The 24,032-nt window shown below is 52.4% G+C and overlaps 1 protein-coding gene across 2 annotated transcripts in view; it reads left to right on the top strand.

Annotated features, from left to right (window-relative positions):
- The window catches only part of PTH1R (parathyroid hormone 1 receptor), a 123,310-nt gene extending 107,906 nt beyond the window's left edge, over positions 1–15,404 (top strand). The window contains exons 10-14 of one of the 2 annotated variants that reach the window (XM_044425188.1): positions 1,855–1,949; positions 5,467–5,608; positions 7,435–7,476; positions 9,892–10,282; positions 11,207–15,404. In XM_044425188.1, the coding sequence (XP_044281123.1) occupies positions 1,855–1,949; positions 5,467–5,608; positions 7,435–7,476; positions 9,892–10,254 (642 nt within the window). In that variant the 3' untranslated portion in view covers positions 10,255–10,282; positions 11,207–15,404. Of the gene's footprint in view, positions 1–1,854; positions 1,950–5,466; positions 5,609–7,434; positions 7,477–9,891; positions 10,551–11,206 lie in introns of those variants that run through there. The other variant, XM_044425189.1, reaches the window with a different exon arrangement.
- Positions 15,405–24,032: the final 8,628 nt, after the last annotated feature.

The following is a 24,032-nucleotide window of genomic DNA, read 5'->3' as shown; positions in this document are numbered from 1 at the left end:
AATAGACTCGCAAAGTATGGGGCAGATCCCTTCTAAGATTGGAAAAATATCCTGTGTTTGGAACGAAGTACAGCACAGAAGATGGGGAAAATGGAAAACTGTGTGACGGCAAGATAGAGAGTATTATGTACTTATTTTATGCCCGGCTTTTCCTACGACAGGCCCAAGTCAGTTCACATAGTCCTCCTCCTCCTCCTTACTTTGTCCTCACAACAACCCTGTGAGGTAGGTCAGCCTAAGACTCGGCGACTGTCCCGAGGTGAAGCGGGATTTTTGAGGCTGGGTGGTGATGCAGCCCTAAACCTCCTAGCCCCAGTCCACGTTTCTAACCACTAAGCCACGCTGGCTTTCGGATGTCCCTCAGCATCCCTCTCTTTGTGCCTCCCAATCCCGCAAGATGGCGGAGCTGAGGATGGGACCTGACGGACCTGAACGCAGCAGAACCGAAGGGGAGCCAGCGTTCTCTTCCCACACGGTCCAGCCAGCTGCCCACAGGGAACCCACAGCAACGCTCCCTCCTTGGGTCCTCGCAGGAAGAGAGAGGGAGCGAAATGTCTTCCGATCTGCCCTCTCCACCGGTGCCTCCTCTCGCGCCCCCTTGGACCCACCGCCTTTGCGGCACGTCTTCCCCCCGAGCAATCGAAGGCTCCTCCACCCCGTGCCGCGTTTTCTCGCTGCGGATTCTGCAGAAGAGACGCGCCAGCAGCCAGAGAGCGCTGGAGGGGTGAGCCACCCCGGGCGCCCCTCGCCTGTCCTTGCGCAGTTTGTCCCCGGAGCTGAACATCCAAGCTCCCCTGGCTCCGTCGCGCAAGGAAGCCTCCGCTCCTGGATCTCCGCTTCACTGCAGAAGCGTTTCCTGTCTCCGCCATTCTCATCCCTCCCTGGAAAGCAAGTAAAAGCTTGCAAGGAAAGGAAGGGTGCGATGCTTTCAGAGCACCTCAGGTCCTGAGATGGCGAGGGGAGAAACCATGGAAGAGCAGAGCAAGGGCGAGAGGGAGGGAGAGAGGAAGGAAGGACGGACGGACGGACGGACGGACGGACAGAAAGGGACAGGTCCATCAGGGAAGGAGGGAAGTGTCCGAGTTTGCAATCCTTCCTTCCTGCCCACAGAAACGAAACACGCAACGCACCACAGCTTCCGCTTGTGCATCCAATAGCAGTTTTGGGGCATCACTGGGGGAATTTTCTCTACAGAACAACTCATCTCCATCCAAGCCGACTCATTGTCTTCCAGCAACTGGGCTGGAAATGCAAAGGCTCGCGGGGCTGGCAGTTCACTCTTCGCATCCTGCCAGGTTTCTCGGGTGGCCGCCTCTCCACGCCCGTTTCTGAGTGGTGCTGGCAGCTTGAGGCAGCTCTGACATGTGGAGGGGGAGCCCACCCTGGAGCTGCCGGCGAGAGAATGGACTTTGAAGATCTAAGTAGTTCTGACAAAGACATGTGACCCTCGATTCCTCCTCCTGGTGCAAGATTTCTGTCCCGACCCTGGATCTGGCTCTCAACCATTCCGAGAGCAGGATGTGCGTGGCAGAATGCGCATGGGCCAGGCACAATGATCCGCGTCGGGGCCCTCTTAAAACGTGGGAAAGCGTGGCCCTTCCATCAGCACAGAGAGATGTAAGGACCCAGTGGGGTCCCCCCTGGAAGTGCATTGATGAGAGATGCCAAATGAGCATAAGGAAGACCTTCCTCACACCGCATGGAGTTAAAATGTGGAATTTGCTGCCATGGGATGTATGGATGCCCACCACTCTGGGTGGTTTCAAGGGGGATCAGACAGGTTCATGGAGGAAAAGACTATCCATGCTGCTAGTCCTTTTTGACTTCTCTCTCCTCTCTTTCTTTCTCTTCCAGGCAAACTTCATTCTCTTCCTCAAAATCATCAGAGTCCTAGCAACCAAACTCCGAGAGACAAACGCAGGGAGATGCGACACGAGGCAACAGTACAGGTGAGTTTTTTGACATCCCCGGTTGGAGCAAGACGGTTCCAGGAGAACAGACGAATGAGACCTGGAGAGCAGATTACAAGAGCTTTACTTTTGCTTCCAAACATCCCTGCCCCTTTCAGAGCTGTAAACAGGGCTGTAAGCACAGCCACCAAAACTATTCACCAATAGTTGAACCTCTGCTCATCTGTCGCTCCTTCCCCATCCCCGCTGGATTCACACAATATTCCTAATGTGTGCGAATTTCCACGGTGGACTAAAGCAGTCCCTGAAGCCCGTACAGGAGATGTGCAGCAATTTCGCAGGATCTCCCAAATCTCCCACTGGACCAGTGCTCAATTTGCAGAAGTTCCCCACGCATGTGCAGCGAGCAGCAGTCGTGGTTATGAATTGGGAATAAGAAGCTTTTCGGAGGATCCTGCTCTTCCCAAACACTGCTTCTTCATTGCTTTTCCAGGTTTCACACCATCCCCCCCACATTCTAAAATATTCGAGTCCCCCTCCCAAGGGTTCATGTGGGGGTGGGTCATTCTCGGCCTTCCCCCTTGTTCTTGGAGCTCCTCCCTTGGGCCCCCTTCCCCGCATCTCCCCCCCCGATGGGAATGCACCCTCTGAGGGCTAGGAAGGGCACGGAGGAGGCAGACTGGCTCCACGACTAGAAGGCCCCGCCTGGCAGGAAGGAAGGAATGGGGGAGAGAGCTTTAGAAGTCGAAGAACTGCAGGGCTAGGCACAGTCCTTCTGTTAGGGCCGGAGACAGTCCTATTCCACCACCTGCCCTGGATAATCATAGAACATAGAAACAGAGCGAGGCAGAAGGGGTCTCCCGGGCCATCTAGTCTGACCCCTGGCTCTAGCCTGCTCTGCTCACGGCATGCCTACCACACGCATGTCCAGCCTGTCCTTGGACACCCTCACCGGTGGGGCCTCAACCACCTCTCGTGGAAGCCCATTCCACCCCCTCGGGGTCCTAACTGTCAGGAAGCGCTTCCTGGCATCCAAATTGAACCTGGGTTCCTGGAGCTTGGCTCCATTGGAGAGTGTCCTGCCTTCCTCTGCAGGGGAGAACAGGTCTCTGCCCACCTCCGCGTGAGACTCTCACGTACCTGTATGTCGCCAACAGGTCCCCTCGGAGTCTCCTCCCTAGTTTTGCTCTTGAGTGATAGATGCCATACAGAAAAGTTGTTGCGAGTTGCTGGACTTGTCATTCCTTCTGGATGTGGCTCCCTCCACTGAGCTAAATCTCCAGGCAGGTGTTCAGCAGCAGGGCTGTGGAGGAATCGGTTCTGGGGCCGAGAATTCGGCAGATTCCCTGGGCTCGGCCCCCCAGACCCCAGTCTGCTTTGTCGTGGGCCCAGGTCCAAGTTCCTGGCAAGCACGGCCAGCGTTCGCACCAGGAATTGAGCCCCACAAATTCTGCAAGCAGCATCCATCTTCCGCCCCCGCTCTTCCCCACCTTTGCACTGCTGCAGCTGTTATGGGAAGAGGTTGCCGGTTGTGCCACCGAAATCCCGCAAGTGTTTGTGGGCTTCCTTTTGGCCCAGCTTGCTTTGCAAGAGAGATGGGATTTGGGGGAGCTTCATTTCCTCCTCAGTCCGTGCCTCTTGCCTGTATCGTTCAAATACCTAAATGCACATTCAGGAGTGAACTTGAAGAGTTGTCCCTTTTTATCAAAGAACAGGGATCCCCTTGAACGAGATCCAGTAACTCGCTGCCAAGAAATTCAGCAGAGAGGGTGTGACCCAAGAGATGGTGGGAAAGGATGGATTTCACAATCAGATCACAGTGCTCTGGTTTCTAAACATTGGATCCTTCGTAGCCCCTCTCTTGCCTAAATGCAGCACTGACTTCTTAAGTTTTGCTTGAACCCGGGCCTGGCAAGCCCCGTCCTCCGCTTTCTTGCCCTCCTCCACCTCCTGTTTGAACAGGAGTCTTGGGGCGGGATGTGCGGGAACGTGGCGTCGTCCAAATGCACCATGCAGGCACGACGTCCCGCCTTCGCTGCTCGGCCACAGCTGAGCCATGCTGGCTGGCAAGTAGAGTTCACATTTGCAAAATTGGCCTGGCTTATTTGGAAGCAGCAGGGGTGAGGGGGGGAGAGGGGAAAAAAACGCCTTGGGAGTCTGGAAGGAAAAAATTTAATTGGAAGCAGGAGGCGGGAGTTTTCAGGCTGCAATTGGGCTTGCAAAATCCCAAGGTTTGTTTTCCAGCCTCGTCAAGGCCTATCGTTTACCTACTAATTTACTTCATGCTCTTTGAGGCTTGTTATTAATTATGGTTTGGAGGCGCTTCGCCGTTTTATGGGGTTTTTCCAGTCCTCGGCCCCAACCACCGCCACTCGCCTGAGTGGGGGGGGGCTTTGTCTCACGGGCGCTGGGCGCCCCCCGGCAGTCGCCCTCGTGTGGCACCATGGCAGCTGCTGGCGGGGCCCCCCCTCCCCCCCCTCCCTTCCCCTCTTCCCTGTCCGCATGATTTCCCGTCAGAGATGCCGCCTCGGGAAGCACCGCTCTTGAGCGGTACCAGATGTTCCCACACAGTCGTGTCCTCCGAGGCGTCTCCTCCCGTGCTCGCCGCATTGGGATGCCGCCTGCAGCCCCCAGAGCTCAGAGCAAATAGCTTAGGACTTCCAGGTGGTCTCCCAGCCAGGTAGCTGGATGTGGCAAAGCCAAACTGGCCCCGAGGGGCAGGCACAGACGCTCAGCCGACCTACCTCACAGGGCTGTTGTTGTGGAGATTAGATAGAGAGGAGGAGGGGACGTGTGTAGGCCCCTTGAATTCCTTGGAAGGAAAAAGGGCAGGATTTCACTTTTAATATAGCAATCATGACAGCTAAATAGTTAAATCAAGGTAATAATGAAGGCTAGAATAGCATTTGATAGTAGTGTAAAGATATAAAATACAGTACAGAATTTTAAAAGGCACGAAACTAAAATCCTAGTGTGATTCCTGGGAATGCCATTAGAGGAGACCACTGCAGCCACCGGGGACGCACGTACTACGGATGAGGTGCCACAACAGAAAAGATCCCCCTCCGAGTAGCCCCCCCACCAGACTTCCCTGGGAAGGGGCCCCCTTGGAAGAGCCACAGACAGTATGCATGTTTACAGATGCTCATCTTATTTTTTCCCCCCTAAAAATACACCTTTCCCTTTGCTACAAGAAATGGGGCTTATTCCCAAGAAAATGCGTTTTGCACCAGGGCAGCAGAACTCCCGTTTGCTTCCCGTAGGGGAAATGCTTAATGTGCCCCAAAAGTTACTCTTCTGATCGGGGACGGCAGACCGGGGGGGGGTGTGTTGGCCCTTCGCTAACATTTCAGGAACGGCAAAGCGCTTGCCATGGATGCAGCAATGGGTGGGGGGGAGAGAGGGGCTCGTTGCGGAGAGCACAATGGTGCGTGGCTGGCGGAGCAAGCATGCGGCTTGGCACTGGCCCGGCTTGGGTTTGCATGGGCCCGATCCTTCACCAGGACTCTTGTTCCGTTCGTTGCCAGTAACGCTCTCCCCTTCCCCTCCCTTCCAGGAAGCTGCTGAAATCGACTCTGGTCCTTATGCCTCTCTTTGGAGTTCATTATGTAGTTTTTATGGCTATGCCATACACGGAAATATCAGGGATCCTTTGGCAAATTCAGATGCACTATGAAATGCTCTTCAACTCTTTCCAGGTATGGGGCATCCTCCAAGGTTTGCTTTGGAAATCAACTCCCCGTTTCAGGTCCAACAAATGCAAAGACTCGTGTGTTTGTGTTGCTGTCCAGCCCTGCCCAATTTCCATGTTGAAATTAATATTTGATTGTGAAGGACTGAGGGGAGGGTAACTTAAGGGTGAACAAATCGCAACGTCAGGCATATAGTGTGTGAGATCAAACCGGTCAGTCCTAGAGGAGATCCACCCCGACTGCTCTTTGGAAGGCCAGATCCTGAAGATGAAGCTCAGATACTTTGGCCACCAAATGAGAAGGAAGGACTCCCTGGAGGAGACCCTGATGCTGGGCACAATAGATGGCAAAAGAAGGAGGGGACGGCAGAGGATGAGGGGGCTGGATGGAGGCACTGAAGCAGTTGGAGGGAGCTTGGGTAGACTCCGAGGGATGGTGGAGGACAGGGGGGCCTGGAGGAACGGTGAAACAATTTAGCATTTTGCAAAGGAACTCTAAACATACCCACGATCGGTGAGGCACTTCTGAACAGGTTTGCTTGCCATTAATGATGACTGCAAGGTAGGGATCCACTCTGAGCTGTCAGCCCTCTTAACTCCCCTGCACACTTCGCCTCGATCCCCGATTTCTCCTTTATATTTCCATCACATCTCCTTCACCATCCCTTTCTCCTCCTCCTCCCATCCTGTTAAGGGTGGAAAATGCTAATTATCTCTGGGTGCTTCCAGGTGGGAGACGTCCAGTCTAAGCACCCGGTCTGTGTGCACCTGGTTTTAACCCTGTGGGAAAGCGGTCCTCCTCATACCCGGGCAGTCCTCTGAAGGACACCTCCCGGACTGTCCATGTTTGAGTGTGGCCGTTGGACCTCTGTGGACCTTGGGCTCCGGAGCAGACTCTGGGCCAGCCCTGAGCTCTGCCTTTCCGGGTTCCCACAACTCTCCTGTAGACCAGCTGTGCCTCTTTCTAGAAGGCGGTCCCTTCTTTGAAGGGGTGTCCCCTCCACATGTGGCTCCAGGATGGGGAGCCTGCAGTGAGCACCTAAATACGCAAGCACGTGGTAGTCACCTGGCCGCCAAGAGGAGAGCCGGGCGGCGTGGTGGGGGGGGGTGTTGGACGGGGGCCCTGGCAGATCCAGGCACGGCTCCCCACTTTGCCATGAAGCTCCTGGATGCCTTTGGGCCAGTCACTCACTCACCCGCACCCTGTCCTACCTCACAAGGCTGTTGTGAGGATAAAATCAGACTGTGAGCAACCTTGGGCTCCTCACAAGGGTGGGAAGTAAAGGCCATGTGATCATAACAATAATTATTTCTCGTTTATAAGTTTGCGTCTTCCCACGCAATGAACACGTGCAAACTGTTGTGCCCACACGGCCTTCTTCTTTGGTGACGGGTTGCCTCTGTTTTGGCGGAGCCAAAGCATCCGGGGGGGGGGGGGGGCCCCAATGGGGCTATTATGGGATTGAGTAATGGCAGTGCTTCTTGGTGCCCCCATCTCCAGGAAAAGAAGCCAAGAAGGGGGGAGTGTCTTGGAAGGCAGCTTCTCTGCCACGGAGTTTCAGATTATGTTGTTGTTGCTCTGTGCCATCAAGTCACTCGGGACGTGCACATGGTGGGTCAGACTAGATGGCCCGGGAGACCCCTTCTGACTCGCTCTGCTTCTGTGTTTCTGAGTCGTGTCCCACTTACGGTGACCCTATGACCAAACCCGTCCAAATGTCCCTCCGTAGCCTCCCTGCTCAGCACGTCTAATTCCACAGCTGCAGCTCCCTTTGTGGAATCAAGACTGTGCCGGAGCGATATTAATGCATCCTTTTCCTCTTTTTCTCCTAGGGATTTTTTGTCGCCATTATCTATTGTTTCTGCAACGGGGAGGTGAGTTTCTTGGGGCCAGCAGCCCTGGGTGGTATCTCTGTCCTGGCAACTCCAAACTGCCAGGGTCGGGGTGGAGCGATGCCGAAACAAAACGGGGAGCAGGCGGAAAGTTTCAAATGTTTCCTCTTTTGAAAAGCAAAGAGAAAAGTATCTCCTTGCATATATAAAGGCGGCACATCAGGGAGAAAGTCAAGCTTTGCCTGCTGTGATTTTTGAAATTGCAAGAAAGGGCAGTCACTGTAGCTTTAACCCGGTCGGCCTGCTTGATCCCACTGTGATATATTTTACCCATGATCTCTCATGCCTTCTAAAACTCTGCATGGTCACCTATGGATTTAAACTCCGACATGCCAGTTCAGCACTGAAACCCTGCGCATGAAGCGCATCTGTCTCTCTCTAATCACAACCTACACTTCACCACGTCCACCCGCTTCTTCCACCTGTGCCGCCTGGTAATCAAGGCTGCTAAAATGCCACCGAAAAGCCAAGAAGGAGAAGGAGGCCTTAAGGTGACCTCCAGAGACCACTTGACCCGAAGTCTATTTGGTTGACAAGAGACAGGGCCTTTTCTGTTGTGGCCCCAGTTTTGCGAAATGCCCTCCTGTGGGATGTATTTACAGCCCTGTCCCTGATGCTCCGGTCTCCTTTGAAGTGAATTGTTGATCCTGCTGCTGCTGTTATTTTTTATTACAAATGTGCAAGTCCCACCCGTTGGAGATGCCATCTTGCTAAGTGGGCTAAGATGAGCCCCGGTTTGCACATGCTTGCAAATCAGATGCTAAGAAAGCACGCGGAGATTGTGCTGCTTGCACGGTTTGTGCAAATTCATGCAACGGGCGGACATGGTTTTATTTTGCCCGCATGGCACGAATTGGCCCCTGAAAACGCTTCACTTGAAAATCGTGTGCAAACCAAAGTTCCGTGCACAATTGGTAGGAACTAAGGAAGGTGTTCCCGAGGTGACATTCCTTGTAAATCAACACAAATATCCCCAGGAATCTCACTTTTGTCTTTTAAGAGCACAAATTGCGCTCCATCGGAGAGGCAGAAGCGCATGAGCTGGCTCAATGCGCCAGAGCGGCTGGCGGCAGCCCAGGCCTTGTGAAACGGAGCCTGGGAGGTTGGATCGTTAAAATCCGTCTTATTCACAGCCCTCATTGGATTCCCCTCACAAACCAATTTTAAATGTTCTGTGCTGGTGTTTTCATTGATTCTCCTTTAAGTCTTTGCCCTCCCGAGCCCCAGAAGCAGGAAGGGGTCTGTTTGGGATGGAGGGGATCTGTCGGATCCCTGGGCTCGGCTCCCCGGACTCCAGTCCACTCTGCAGAGGCCCCGAGTCCAAGTTCCCCATGAGCACCCCCAGCCTTCTTGGGGTTCCCGCTGGGAATCCAGCTTCACAGGCCACAGCCAGAATCCCTCTTCCACAGACAAAGGTTGCTCCCTGGAAAGGGGCCCCGCTTCCGCACCGTCCTCCTGACCAGAAAGGTGTCCCATCACGCAGCCAGAGATCTGCAAGCGGGCATGGGCTTCCTTTCAGCTGGCCTTTCTGGCAGGATCGGGCCAGGCCTGAGAGAAAGCCCACAGATGCTGGAGGGATGGATCCCACAGGGCTTGGCCCGGCCCTTCCTCGCACCCTCCTCCGGTGTTGGACGCCTGTGCAGCCCTCACGTCCGGCCAGCCGGACCAGGTGAAGCGGGAGGTGGTGCCGGCCAGGGGTGATGGGAGCTGAAGGCCAAACCGTGCCGGGACTCTGGGAAGGAGCAAATGGCCCTCGTCTCCCCAGGCATTGCTTCAGGACTCAGCCGCCTGAGTCTGATCGAAGGAGATGGCGACCGAGATGGGCCAGGGGAAGGAAGCGGGCCCTGATCTGAGAAGGAGGCACTGTTCCCTCCAGGAGGAGTAAGCCAGGAAGGAATGTGCTAAGTCTAGCCACATTCCCACTGGATTGCAATCTTGAATCCATTCCTGGATTAAGTAAACAAACATTTTATTTTGAAAATCCCAACTGACTGGGGAAAATGTTTAAACTATTTTTATTATTCTTATTAATGCAAATACAGGAGAGGACCGCTGCAGGACAGATTGATGTCTTTGACAGATAAGACATCCAAAGACAAAGAGAACGCGGTGTCAAAGACATCGATTTAAAGCTATGCCAAAGTATACCGATTGTGCCAACCCCTGAAACAATGACTTGATTCAAATGCTCCGAATTGAACCCGATTTCTTTAGACCAGTGGCAGGGCAAAATTTCTTTCAGGGTGTATCTCAGAGCCATTGGCCTCGGCCCACATGGAGTCTCATAAAAAACTCGGACGATCGGTTAGAGACAAAGTGGCTTTTGGAATGGCACCGTCCGCAAGTTCTTCCACTGTGGCCCACAATATAGTAACTCACCTTTCTCTTTCTGATCAGGTCCAAGCAGAAATAAAGAAGTCCTGGAGCAGGTGGACGCTAGCGCTGGACTTTAAAAGGAAGGCTCGCAGCGGGAGCACCACCTACAGCTACGGGCCGATGGTGTCCCACACCAGCGTCACCAACGTCACCAGCAGAGGGGGAATCGCCCTCCATCTCAACACAAAGCTCATTCCAGGTGCCCTCAATGGACATCGGAGCTTGCCCGGCTACGTCAAGAACGGCTCCATTTCAGAGAATTCCATGCCTTCTTCTGGGCCAGAACAATACAACAAAGACGAGGAGCACCTCAACGGATCGGGACTCTACAGCGGAGACAGGCCGATGGGGCTGGTGGAAGAAGAGAAGGAGACCGTGATGTGAATGGAAAAGCAGCTGGGCAGTTATCCAAGTAAGAGGTTCCCCCAACGCACAGAGTGTTCGAAAGATGGCTCAGCTGATCGCTGAACATCAAAGCCCTGCCGAGTTTTCCCCTGTTTGTTGGAGCAGGGAGCCCAAATTCTATGGAAAAATACGGGCCAGCCGCCCTGCCGCTCACCTTTCCGCACGGTCTGCTGTGCCAAGGGGTCGATAGGGCACAGATCTCCCGGCTCACGGTACCTATCCGAAAACGAAGGAGAGACCCAGAGTTTACACGGATGTCCCAGCGGCATCTTGAGTTTATACACAGCACAAAAGAAGCGGAAGGAAACTATCTGGGTGCCTTACTGTGCCCCAAGAGATTGAAGGTTGAGCCCCGTTGTCCTTTGGTGCGACGAGCCATCCACACCCTTTGTGGGCCGTCCAGGGTTCTGGCCTCTTTGTCGCTGGTTTTGGCGACGTGGTACAGCCGCCAGGACAGGGTGAGGTCAGGGGGAACCCCTTGATGGTTGTACGGGCTTCTTTGGAGAGCCTGCATCTCTGCTCCTTTGATTCAGATCCAGCTCTCTAAAGACATGTTGCTGCATATTCCTACAGAAACTGATGGGAAATATTCCATCTACACAGCTTTTTTTTGAGGGGGGGGGATGACTCAGTTTAACAACTCGCCAGTGAAAAGGAAGTCAGGAAGGGCCCTTTGTCCAAGCAGAGCCCGAAACGCCATGAGAAGGGATTTAGTGCAGGTGGAGGGGTGCCGCAGCTAGGCGGGGGCTCCAACTTAACATCAACCTTACGCTGGCTTTCCACCAGTTCGACTGTCGTGTTTTCCCCACCACCAAGGAATCCTGGGAGCTGCAGTCTCGTGAGCCTGCTGGGCGTCCTCCTCCCATCACAAAATTAAAATTCCCTGGGGAAGAGCAGGTGGCGCTTACCCCAGATCCTTTCTGCCCCATAGGTGTGCCCCAAGACTGAAGGGAAGGGTAGAGTGCTGTTTGTGGAGGCCTAGATGAAGGCGTCAAAGCAAGGATAAGCTGAAGATGGACCACCAGAGGTGCCAGATTTCAGCTTTCAGAAGCCCCTGCGAGCCTGGCCCTTGGTCAGGAATCTGGGGAGATGAAGCCCAGCGTATTCGGAGACCTATCCTCTGCACTCCCTTCTGATCGAGCTGCCTCAGCTGTTTCCACTGCTGCGGACCAACTCCTCCACTGAGATGGTGCTCTTGCTGCTGCTGGCCACTGCATCCCGGAGAGGCCCTGCTGGAATCTTTTGAGCACGGGAAGCGGCCAACGCCAACGCGGAAGAGAGGCATTAGGGTGTCACGCCAGCGTGGTAGCCTAAGCCTCCACCCAGGTCGCCCGACATTTGCACTGGCCCCTTCCGCCTCCCCCAAAACCATCAGCTTGCACTTCCTTACCTCTCCTGTTTCAGCAGCGTTGAGGGCTGGCCCACCAGGCCCCTGTAGAAGATGCCCGTGGTCCACCAGTGTAAGGTGAAGACCCTCTGAGGCAGGTCCACGTCCTCCCATGCGGCTGAAGATGGGGGGACGCCCGGTGCCAGGAAGGTCATCACTCTCCCCAGCCACACCAGGGAACTTGCTGCTTCCACAACTGTGTCGAAGCACCCACACAACCCCGCCTGGTCGTGTTGACACCGTCCATGAAAACAGCGGGGTGGGTTGACCCTCACGCTCTTCCTTAAATTCCAGGCATGAGGACGCAGAGATCTGTGTCTGACTTGCTCTCGCTGCCCAGCGGTAACCAGCGTGCCTAGGAATCTGCCCCACTCCTTCTAATTTGCTTTACTCCTGGGACATCTGTGTAGGATCGCAGCTGTTCTTTGGAGGCCTGAAGGCTTGTGTTCAAAATCCCCCTGCTCTTATGCCAAGGGGCATCGCTTCCCCCTCAAAAGAATCCAGTGTGTTGTAAAATCTGCGTTGGAGATCCCTCGACAGCAGGATGAAACCCGTTCCGGCCCTTCGGGGAGCTGAATGCCTCAGGGACAAGCCTTTTCCGCCTTCCCCTTTTGCAGGCGAGCTCAACTCCAGGGGTGGAGGAGCTCTTTGCTGAGCGAGGACTTTGGTGTGGCGCCAGCAACGACGACAACTGCTCTCGACAGAGCTGCTCGGGGATCGCTTCTCGTCAGCCCGTGCTCCCTTTGCTTTGCCCCCCTCAAAGGATGTGTTGCGGGAGCCTCCCGGCATCCCAAACGCTCCCAGAGTGCCTTGCGGGAGGATATGACAGTTCGTGTTCATTTGAAACACTTTGCATAGGCTGAATGCTTATGCCGCCTTTGATGGCTCGGAGTGGCCCTAAGGATGGAAGTTTGGAATAACCGGTTCTGGCCCACGAGGCGATTCGCAAGCCATTTCCGAACGAAACCGGAGGCACTCGGGGCTACGGAGGGGCATATACTCTGCCATTTTTTTAAAAATCAACACCAAGAAAAGCTTGGATTTTGCGACTGATATAAATTATTCTGATTTGCACAGTTGATCTTTTGCATAATTTATTCCACAGTTTTACTATTAGAATAATTTCTGCTGCTTCAGCTAATCACCGGGCACTGAAGGCCGGCCTGCCCTCTCCCCTGACCGCTTGCGACCTTATTCAGTCTTCGGAGAATTCACCACGTCTTGCCCACACATCCTCAGGCATTACGCCAAAGACATGTGGACTAGGAACTTGTTCTTTTCAGATACAGAGGGGAAAAAAGAAAGTTGAATTCCGCAGCTGGTAGCATATCCCTGCTTTCTGTTAAATGTGTTAAAACGAGTCCTGTACTTCTAAAGGAGGTAACTGGTATTTTACTGAGGCAGCTGAAGGAAAAGGTTAGAGGGGACTCGGAGGGGCATTGGGTGGTCAGCCTTCCTTGAGAATTCCCCAGTTCCATTTTATGAAGTGTTATGTCTCCTCTCACACAATCGCCCGCGTGGAAGGCTTGTGTAAAGTCGGGGCAGCTCGCACCAAAGCCATGATGCGAAGTGAGCCAGTCTTTTGAAGTCTAGCTTAACTCCCATACCTCCCGGTTTTCCCCTCCATGCTTCTCTGGGGGGGGGCACAGGGGCCCGGAGCGCCCCCACTGGAAGTTCCCGCTTCCCGCAGATCGTGGCAGTTGGCCTGGAAATCCACAGGCAACGCGAGCAGAGGCTTCCAGAAGGCCGAGTCTGCATCCCAGCCATTCTTGGCTTCAGCGGAGGACCAGCTGGCCGTGTTTGATGGTACAGCCCTACCCTGACCACGTGCTACCTCGGAGTGTCAGTTCTGACATGCCCCTTCTCCCCACCCCATTCATGGAAATACGCCTGCAACTCTTTCTTGTGCTGAAAATCAGGAGGCTAGAAGGCGGCAGAGCTGGGCCTCCTCGTGAGCCAGGTGCTAAGCAGCATCCAGAATAATTCTCTGGAGAGCACCTGTCCGCAGACACCTGCAGAGACCCATGTGGGGAGGGGGGGTTTCCCCAGTTGGGGCAGCCTCCGTTTAAGTGCAAACAACAACATTTGTGCTGTGTACACCACAAGTTCGAATCAAGGCCAGCCTGCTTTGCTCTCAGCACTCCCAGCTAGAGAAAATCAGGATCCACCTGAAGGGGCACGTGTGTTTGAACCCTCCTGGGACCTCGGATGGAAAACTATGAATGGGGGGGGGATCTGTACCCTTAATTTAGTTTCCATGTTCATTAACATAAACATCAACATTAAAAAAAAACAATGAGTTGTTTCCTTACGTTAATTATTGCTGCCCCCCCCCCCCCAACATCTTCTGCATGCAAGGAACCCGAGGCAGCTGCCTGGGCATCCTCTCCAGTTTATCTTCACAACAACCCTGTGAGGTAGGCACGACTGAGTCGGTGGCTTGCCCAGAGTCGCTCAAGAGAGCCTCCCTGGAACCCAGGTCCACAGTTCTGCACTCTCAGCGCTTCAGCCCTTTGCCAGATGGGCGGCACCGTCAAGTGCACCCTCCTAGAAATTAAAAAATGGCCACTTCCGTATAAACCGATTTGCAGGTTTTTGGTCTCCAAGCGTAACAATTACACTGAATGGCCTGTAGCTGAATCCCAAACCCTGTGGCACTGGTCTGAGCCCCGGTGCCCGTGTCTTTTTCGAGCACGTAGCCCCTGACCTTTGAGTTGTCATCGGCTCCCACTGCATCCACCCAGATCCTTTCAGATAAGCTAATAATGCTCCTCAGAAAGTCATGGCTGGGATCTAGTCAATATAGTACAGTGCTAGCTGCTAAAAGCACTTCATTTTCCACAGCACCCAAAGCCATGCATATAATCTGCATGCAATTGAGAAAAAATGAATTGAAAAGGAACATCTCAAAACTCTGGAAGTGGAGAGAATGAGCTGGGGGATGCGGGCAAAAGAGCTGTCTGAATGGCCCCTGCCAGCATTAAATCGGGAAGGCATTGCACTGTCTACATGATGTGCTAACTTGAGCATTCCAGGGAGGGAGGGAGGTGTGGCCAAGGTCTGTGGTTTCCCATGGGCTGTGAGGACGCTGATGCGGCTTCGAGGCAGGTGCTCCGCATCTCGGGGCTCAGAAGCACCAACTCTGGCCCTGCTGGAGTCCCAGCTCGCCCTCCAGGCTTCCCAGTGGAGCCCTGTTACCCTTCCTGGGCCCCACAGCTTTTCCCCAAGCTGCTGATGGTGGGGTGGCTTCCCGGCGCTTCCCCTCCCCAATATCTTCTCTAAGACCGAGCTCTTGGCCATAAGAGCTTTAAGCGACAAGCCACCTTGGCCACGCCCCTTTGGCTGGCCTGCCCCGCCCACTGCTGCACCCTGGCCCCCGAGAACGGCTCCGAAATTGAACATGGCCCTTGGGAAAAGGCTCCGCAAACTTGCTTTAGGGACTGGCTTGTCCGCTTTCCCTTTTTCTCACAAGATTGAGTTGCAGGCGCAACCGCTCTCCGCTCAAGTTGCCAGATGCCATCCATCCCTTTGGCACAAAGGAATCTTTCAGTCAACGTTGGATTTAGGAATGCAAAGCCAAAGAGAGAAAGGAATCATTTCACAATTACTTGTGGTTGCGTATATGTTTTCACAACAGATGATTCACAATGAATAACATATGTCTGGAAAATGATTGAGCAAAATGCACAAGAATTGTTTACAAACAAAAGACATCCATCCGTAATAAAGACAAGAAAGAGCATGTAGTTTGTTGGTTTTGTGATGGGAAATTGCTGTCAGCCGGGATTAGAGAGGCATAAGAAATTCATTCTATGTTGTAAGCCGCCCCGAGGCTTCGGCGAATGGGGCGGCATAAAAATGTTTTAATTAATTAATTAATTAATTAATTAATTAATAAGAAAGAAAGAAAGAAAGAAAGAAAGAAAAGAAAGAAAGAAAAATTCATTCCAGTTGGTTTTCTTTTTTTCTTGGATTGACCCAGCTTGCATCTTCGTGGACTGGTGTGGTCAACATTTGTCCATTTCCAAGCTTGTACATAGTTTCGCAGACTCAAAAATTTGCAAAATGTGCATCAAAAGATGTATATTTCTGCAGAATGTGAACAAACTTTAATCAGTGACAGAAGAATCATTGCTTTTCAAGGACATGCCGAGTTGAGGCCTATGTTAAGAACAATAGAAAGGAAAATTCACACAATTTTTCACTACGAAAGGAAAGCAAAACCAAAAAAAAAGCGCAAAGCTTGTAATCTCACCCACACTCAGCTGGGAATGAGTTTTGACATGGAATCTGGAAAACTTCAGTGAGGTCCAATTTGGATATTTTGCATGACCCGACTCAGGATTCAGAGTCTGACATAAGAATTGAGACCTGGGTGGGACAGCAGAAGTGTGTGACTCGGCTCCAAGAATGACAAACTGTGGTTTCCTCTTTTGTTTGCTTCCAAGGGCTTTTGCCCTTCTTAATACCATTTTCACCCTGGCCTTCCTCCAGAGAGCCGAGGGCGGCATGTGTTTCTCCACTCTCTTGCAATGCCATCCCCGCATGTAGCCTGCAGGTCAAGTCCGAAAGATGAGGCCTCCCATGCCGTTTCATGGCTTGATCCATAGAAACGTGTTCCGAAAGGCACCTGTTCCCAAGGGAGGGGCTGGTGGGGAAGCTCCGAGGGTCCCCACCCTAGACCCTTGGCTGGCCTGGCCTTGCCAAGCAAGCCGAGCCGCGAAGGAGCCTGCAAACACTCGCGGAAGGAAGATTCCTCCATCAGCAAGGCCAAGGTTGCTGCGTGTGACGTGACTGAGGGACTCTTGTGCAGCTTTCACATGGGGCCCCTTTCCTGGGGGCGCTGCACAGTCCCGGGGGGGGGGGGGGCGCACTGCCACGGGCTCAGACACGAGCAGAGCTTGGAGAGCTGAGCCCAGGAATCTGAGGGATTCCCACCCCCAAAATGGGCCCCCCACTCACGCATAAGCCCAGGTTAAGCAGAACCTCACCCGTTGCTGAAGGAGGCTTGACGGCTCGCCCATGGTTTCCTGGCAGAATTCAGGGGTCCCGTGCTGGTCTTAAATAGTTTGGGACCTTCCTCACCGCAGCTGGCTCTTTCTTGCTGCTTCTCCAGGACTTCAGCAGCTGCGAACAGGATCCGCGGGACTCCATGGGAGGCTGAGAAACTTAGAAGTGTGCTCAGCCCAGCCCCGCACAGTCCGCTCATCAAACCCCCGTAGGTGCCGACCCGATCGGATGCAAATGGAGTCGGGTTTGTATTTCTTTGTACGCCACTCCGTCGCTGACGCTCTCTAGTACAGAAGTTCAAACAATGTGACGAAAAGGAGTATAAAATATTAATCCCCGTTTAAACCATCGTAACATCGCACTGAAATTTAGAAGCATTGTTTTAACTGCATCCCGTATTCCATGCACTATCTGGAGTTAGTGCAGGGGGTCTTAACTGGGGGGGGGGGGGTCTTAACCAGGTGCCAAGAAGGCTGTGCAGATGAGGGGCAATTGGGAGAGGCACTCCGTCAAGTATTGTGATCCCAAGCCATGTAGGGTAAAACCTGCAGGGATTGGGCTTGGAAGCATCTAGAAAGCCAATGAAAGCAGGGCGGAATTGGTGGTTCATGTCTGGACCGTCTAGTCCCAGTTATGGATCAGGCTGCCACATTCCAAGGGTAAATTTGGGTGCCAGGAAGCACTTATTTATTTATTTAAAAATTTCTATGCCGCCCTATTCGCCGAAGCCTCGGGGCGGCTTACAAAACATCAGTTAAAATATAAAACACTAAAAATATAAAACACATTAACTTTATAAAATAAGTTGCCCTGGCCGGTTAGGACCCCTGACAGTTAGGACCCCAAGGATACAGAACGGGCTTCCACGGGAGGAAGTTGGAGCCCCATCGGTGCGGGTGTTCAAGGGTATGAGGCTGGACTTGCACATGGTGGGCATGTCGTGAGCGGAGCTGGGGTCAGACTAGATGGCCCATGAGGTCCCTTCTGACTCGCTCTGTTTCTATGTTTCTATTCACTGGGAATTGCAACAAAACCAGCCTTCCCCACCCTGGTGTCTTGAATCGCAGCTCCCATCATCCTCGGCTAGCATGCCGGTGGTCCAGGCTGGGACGGCTGCAACAAAACTCCCAGGGAGCGCTCATCTGTTGCTCTTTTGATACCTGCAAGCAGCGTGCGACCCTGAGAAGGAGGCGCACATTCTCCCTCCAGGCTGGGCTAAGACAGACGGGCTATTAAACGCTCAATGCCTCAGCTTTGTATCCAGAGGTTTGCACTGTGCAAAACCAGCCCATGTCTGGGAAATATAATCGTTCATAAACTGAATCCATAAAAATAGACTTTGCATCCATCCTGATGGCTTAGAGCTGAACTCCGGGAGTGCTTGTTGCCAGGTGGGCTGTGACACGTTCAGCAGGGCCAGGAGCGGCTGTGGGTGGGAAGGGGGGCCTAGAACAGCGTGGCTTGCACGGAAAGGGCCTTCCCAGGTATCCATCGAAGACCTCGAGCAGTTCTGCCAAGTTGCCACAGCAAAACCCGGGGAATTAGCAGAAGCAGCCTTCAGTCGCAGTTTGCCCAATAAGCAAAGCGGTCTGGAAAGGAACCCTTCTCTGTGCTTGTGCTTGTGCGTTTCTACAGGGCGTTTCCAGTTTCTCTCCACTGGGCTTGTCCAGTGCCGAGAAGACAGCCGTGTAATCCCAGCCCTCCAAGGGCCTTCATCTGTTCATGGAAAAGCACAAACATCAATTCAGCATGGAGGCGAACAGGCGCATTCCATTACCCGGCCTGACGTCCCCTTTGGCACCGCGGACGCACGTCCCTTTTGCCAGTGCGCTGGCAGCGCTCGCTTGTCTCCGCGCACGGCTTCGTTGGATGACTCCTGGAGCGGAGAATAGAGAGCAGATGGTCTACTCCGAACAGCCGGCACAGGCTGCAGTCTTCCCCGAGCACGGCTTAGGAGCTTCCCAGGCTTCCAGCCACGCTGGGCTACCGCTGCCCCCATCAGCCCCCCGCAGGCTGGATGATGGGCAGGGGGCTTGCGGCCATGCCCCGTGGCACCCTTTGCCCCCCAGCTATCAAAGCTGCTTCACCTGCACCCCTTGGAGGAAGGCACGGAGCAGGTGCAGCGACATGGTTTACTTGTATAGCACTTTTGCACAAGAAAGCCATGCTCTAAGCAGGTTACAAAGGTATCAAAAATATGCACGGCAGAATTTCCCGATAATGGGCCGTTACAAACCATAACGAGGTTTAAATACGTGTGTGCAGGTCAAAACAGCCACATTGGCTATACATGTGGGGTCACATAGGTAATCGGCATCATGGATCTTGTAAATCTCATCCAAAAACCCGCCAGGGTTTGGTCTCTCTTCTTTTTTCTCTCACTCTGCAAGTGTGAAACCCACAATAGAAGTGGATAATAATAAGAGGCAAGCCCTGAGCGGTCCCCCGGAAAAGCAGCTCCAGTGATGACTGGGGATATCAGGATCTGGCCCATGCCCTGCCCAGGCCCCAGGGGGTGGGCTGAGGGCTGGAACCGCCCTGCTGCCAGGAATCAGTGGCACAGGACTCCTTGGCTGGGGCTTGCAGAGGGAACGGAGCCTACGAAAGGACACCAAGCTTCCACGGGCCAGATGGGGAGTGTCCGTGGGCAGGCTGGGGATCCCCCCCGCCCCACACGTTTTCCATCAGAGGAGCGTCTGTGGTTATCTAGAGCAGTGGTGGCGAACCTCTGGCCCGCGTGCCACAGCGGGCACCCAGAGCCCTCTCTGTCGTGCGGCACACGAGCCCAGTCGCCCCAGCATCGCCCCAGCAGCCAAGCATCGGATAACAGTGCACATGGGGGCCATGCGCATGCTTGGAAAGGAGTAGTGGCGCCAGGCGATCATGTCACGAGCCACGACTCATGAGCCCTGACTCGTCCGAGCTTTCGCATGGCCGGTCAGTGCACTGCCAAGGAGAGAGAGAGAGAGATTTATTTATATTTATATTTGCTTGGACTTGCTGTGAGGTGTTTTTCCTAAACTAAAACCTCAGTGTTCAGGTTTTATTGCAGTGTTGGCCCTTTGCGATAAATAAGTGGGTTTTGGGTTGCAGTTTGGGCACTCGGTCTCTCAAAGGGTCGCCATCCCTGATCCAGAGCATCCTTCAGCAACCTGCTTCCTTTCAAACCTGTTGGACTGCAATTCCCATGATCCCCAGTCAGCACAGAGAGGGAGGGAATTTTCCCCTGATAGTTATGATGTTTTATTTATTTATTTATTTAAAACATTTCTATGCCGCCCCCATCGCCACAAAGCCTCGGGGCGGCTCACAAAGGATACATGAATACATAAATAATAACAATATAGCAATTTTTTTAAAATTGTTTAAAAAGCCCCGGTGCATTCTCGGCTAAAAATTTAAAATCCTATTAATTCAAATAATGTAACAATTAAAATAAGTTTTAAATAAAAAGGTCTTAGCCTGGCGCCGAAAAACACAGAAGGACGGCCTGGCACCTGCAGATGCTCCCTAGGTAGTGCTTTATACACAGTGCTTGTATCCACAGGTCCCTGCCCCAAGGAGCATACAATCAAGCGTAATATGCTCTTAGCTGTCATGCAAATTTTAGAAAGAAAGAAAGGAAGAAAGGAAGAAAGGAAGAAAGGAAGAAAAGAATTGCTGAGTCTTTCCCGCTCTGGCAAGCGGATGGAGAATTGGGGGCGTTTTAATTTTGCAACTGTCTGACAGATTCGCATAGGAGAAGACAAGCAATGAGAGAAACAAGGAGGCAAAGCCCGGATTCCTAGTCTTTTTTTCCTTTGCATGTGAGCTGTTTAAATGCCAAAATTATTTTGCAAAGTTTTTCCAGCAAGACAGCAAGGCACTTTGCAAGATTGCTGGCATTTCTGATTCAAACTTAAATGTTGAGTTTCAGCTGGCTGAAGATCTTTAATTAAGGTTCAAGTTACAAGCTGAAGCTCAGCAGGGATGCCCCTAGTATAAGAATTGCATCCAAGGTAAAGATGCATAACATTATAATCCTGCCCACTAAATTTAATTGTGATATTTTATGAGTGTTTTGTAGGGCTAGGAGAAGAATACATTCAGTTCACATTTTAATGAACATCTACCTGAATTCACATTTTATTTATGTATTTAAAGCTTTTATAGGCCGTCCCATTACTTTGTATTCTGTGAGCCGCCCCGAGGCTTTTTGCGAATGGGGCAGCATAGAAATGATCTAAGTAAATAAATAAAATACTTTCAAACTACTACATGGATGAAACTCGGGTATCCTTCCAATTTGCACTCTTCCCAATTTTGCAATCAAAAAATGCATGCAGAATGTGGCTATCCAAGAACAAGAATGTTCAAATGCACATGGTATCAGGAAAATGTCATGCGAAAACATGTATGATGGCCCAGAATGCATCACAAAAATCATGCACAAAACTACATACAGGCCAGATCCACCACCTGGCTTTTGGAGGGTAAGTAACACAGTTCTGGCATTTATGAGGCTCTCCTGAGTGTCTCTGCGGCTTTTTCGGAGTTGTTGGGAAATTCAGAAAAATCCTGGGAGAAAAAGGTTGCTTATACATGCCTTTGTGTTACCAAATCAAACCTGCGCCCCTTTCTCAGAAAGCACCAGAATTCCAAACCAGGTGACTGTTTAGCTTTGCTGTTGCCTTAAGAAGAGGGAATTCTTAGCTGGACTGAGCAGCTGCTGGAGGCGAACACTATCAGTGGGGAAATACCAGTGTTCAGACCACTGAGACAAAGACATTCGTGTGTTCCTGAATGGACCCATTTAATCATCTAGGTAAGCAGAGGCAAGCGCCTGCACAGTGTAGACGTCAAACCAGATTTCCTGAATGGTTCCTCCATCAGACACATTTGCATGGTTAAACAGACACACCGGCTGACCTGAACTGTCAAGAATTTCCTAGAATTGACCTAGCAATAAAGCAATCAGTAATATTTTCCGTACTACTGTTACCAATATTTCTGGTCTGTTTAGAATATTATGTCATGCCTAAAGACATCAAGATGCTAGTGTACCAACATCATCTTATTATTTTATAATAAGCGACTTATTTTATACAGTTACGTGTTTTGTATATTGCTATTTATGTATTTTAATTTATTTATTTGTAAGCCACCCCAAGGCTTCGGCAAATGGGGCGGCCTAGAAAGTAAATAAATAATCTGGAAACTTAACACTCTGTATTGGTGTGTGACTAGGCAGGTTATAAAAGTGGCTGTACATGGACTGTGGTTTTGAGTTTACTTCTACCTGGTAATGCATTATTGTTAGTGACAGCAGGTACTGGGACACCGATCAATAAAGCCGCAGAGGCTCAAACGTTTTATCGTCCCCTAGAATCCAAGTGTTCATTCCTCGCAAATTGAAAAGTGAGATTCTGTCAGGGTCTGCCATGGATGAGGTGGCAAGAAATCTGTTTGCACGAATGCAGCTGATCCAGCCTTAAACCCAGTGAATTTTTATGCTATTAAAAAAAAAAACAAACCAATACTCAGCATCTGGGGCAAACTGAACCCAAACCTGGAGCAATTCTGAAAGTTCAAGGAAAATCAGCCAGGAGAAACCAAAACGGGCCGTTTCATACGTTCCCAAAGGGTCTTTTCGCTTACCTTTTATTATGGCATTTTTAGGCAGAGCAGATATAATTGCGCTGAGCTTCAGAACGGAAGACTTCGCCATTGGCGACTGGGAATGGTGGCGAAGCCATGGGCGAGTCGGTGAAGGCCAGGCAAAAGCGGTCGGCACGTTTGATGTCAGGAAGGCAGGCATTCGAGATCCTTGAGGGCTTGTCTCATGCAGAGTTCAGCTCAGGCAGGGCCCCACCAGCTACCAATGGGGAGGTCACAAGCAGGACATCTCTGAACCTTCACCCCTGCGCCCAAGTCGCGCAGCGCGCTGACCCACATACTGGAGGTGGCATCAAGCCAGCAGGACCAGTAACCATTTGAGGTCATCTCTGCCCATGCAGGTAGCTGTATCTCCCATGCAGAGGACATCCAAAGGCCCCACGGAAAAGATGGGCTTTGAGGCACCGTGCGAAGGTGGACGCCCCCCCCCCCCCCCCCGGGCCCCCGGGGGGGGGGGCCCCCCCCCCCCCCCCCAGAGATGCTCTGGGCTGGTCTTCTCCCTCCAAGACCCTCGTTTTAAGCAAGGGACTTTGACGAAGCTCCTTCTGGTGAGACGGCCCAAAGGAATCCTTCCAGCTGCGAAGAAGAAAGGGGACAACCTGTGATGCCAAGAAGCCTTCCCTCCATGAGGCTGAGCCTAAACCCTTCCCAGATGTGCAAGGGAAACTGGGCCCCTCTTTCTTTCTTCTCTGCTCTGGATCGGGGCCCATCGCATTCAGTGGGGCCTGCACCAACTTTCTATTGGCCCGATCACCACGGGCGAGCAGAAATGTCATGCAGGCAAGTAAGCAGACTAATGGGGAAGCCTTCTGTGCGTAACGAGTGGACGCCACACCGCCGCTTTCCTGTATGTGCCTTGAGCACAATTTGTGGTGGAAACCCAACATTTTAAAGCAATAAACACACATGGCCGTGTGGCGTAATGGTTTGAGTAGGTCCTAGATCAGATCAACCCAGTTTTCCCCACAAGCAAAATGACGAAACTGAGGCTGTCTGCCTTTGGGGCACATCATGAGAAAGAAGACCTGCTGGAGAAGACAATCCTGCCAGGGAAAGCCAAAGGCAGGAGCTGAGGCGGAAGACCAGCCATGAGATGGACGGACTTCACAAAAGACGCGGCAACCTGAGTGTACAAGAGCTTGAGCGGGGCTGCCGTGGATGGGAGATCTTGGACCCTTCCATTCATGGGGTCACTGCAAGTCAGAGACAACCGGATGGCACATCGCAACGGTGCTGGACTGCGACAGGGTTGAACAGGGTTCTAGTCCTCATGAAGGAGGGACTTTGGCGCATTCCCTGACTCTCAGCCTAGCCCACTTCACAGGAGATTTTGTGAGAAGGCACAGAGAGGAGGAGGACTGACAGGGGCTCCCTGCATCAGCCCTGCTCGCCATCAGAGTGCAGCCCGAAGGAAATTGAATTCAGTCCTTAGACTCAAAGGGGTTCGGTGCCCCTGCTCTGGAGGGACCATGATGGACTTCCTGGATTTCAGGACTGCAGGGGCGGAGCCTGGACATCTGCATGGAAAGCAGATGCTCTCCCAGCGATCCACAGCCCTGGCGCCCTCAGGACACTACGCTTACGGGTGCCACTGCGGCATCCGCCTGGCTGCGAGCAGAACGGCCACTGGCACAATGCGAGAGGGCAAGTTTTCCATTCCCACAATGCATGTCCAGCCAATCGCCCTGTGGTCACAAGCACGCCT

The sequence above is a fragment of the Varanus komodoensis genome, unplaced genomic scaffold (assembly GCF_004798865.1).
Source record: "Varanus komodoensis strain SLA01 unplaced genomic scaffold, ASM479886v1 scaffold15, whole genome shotgun sequence".
In the NCBI taxonomy this organism is placed as follows: domain Eukaryota; kingdom Metazoa; phylum Chordata; class Lepidosauria; order Squamata; family Varanidae; genus Varanus; species Varanus komodoensis.
This window is presented reverse-complemented; position numbering and strand designations above follow the sequence as displayed.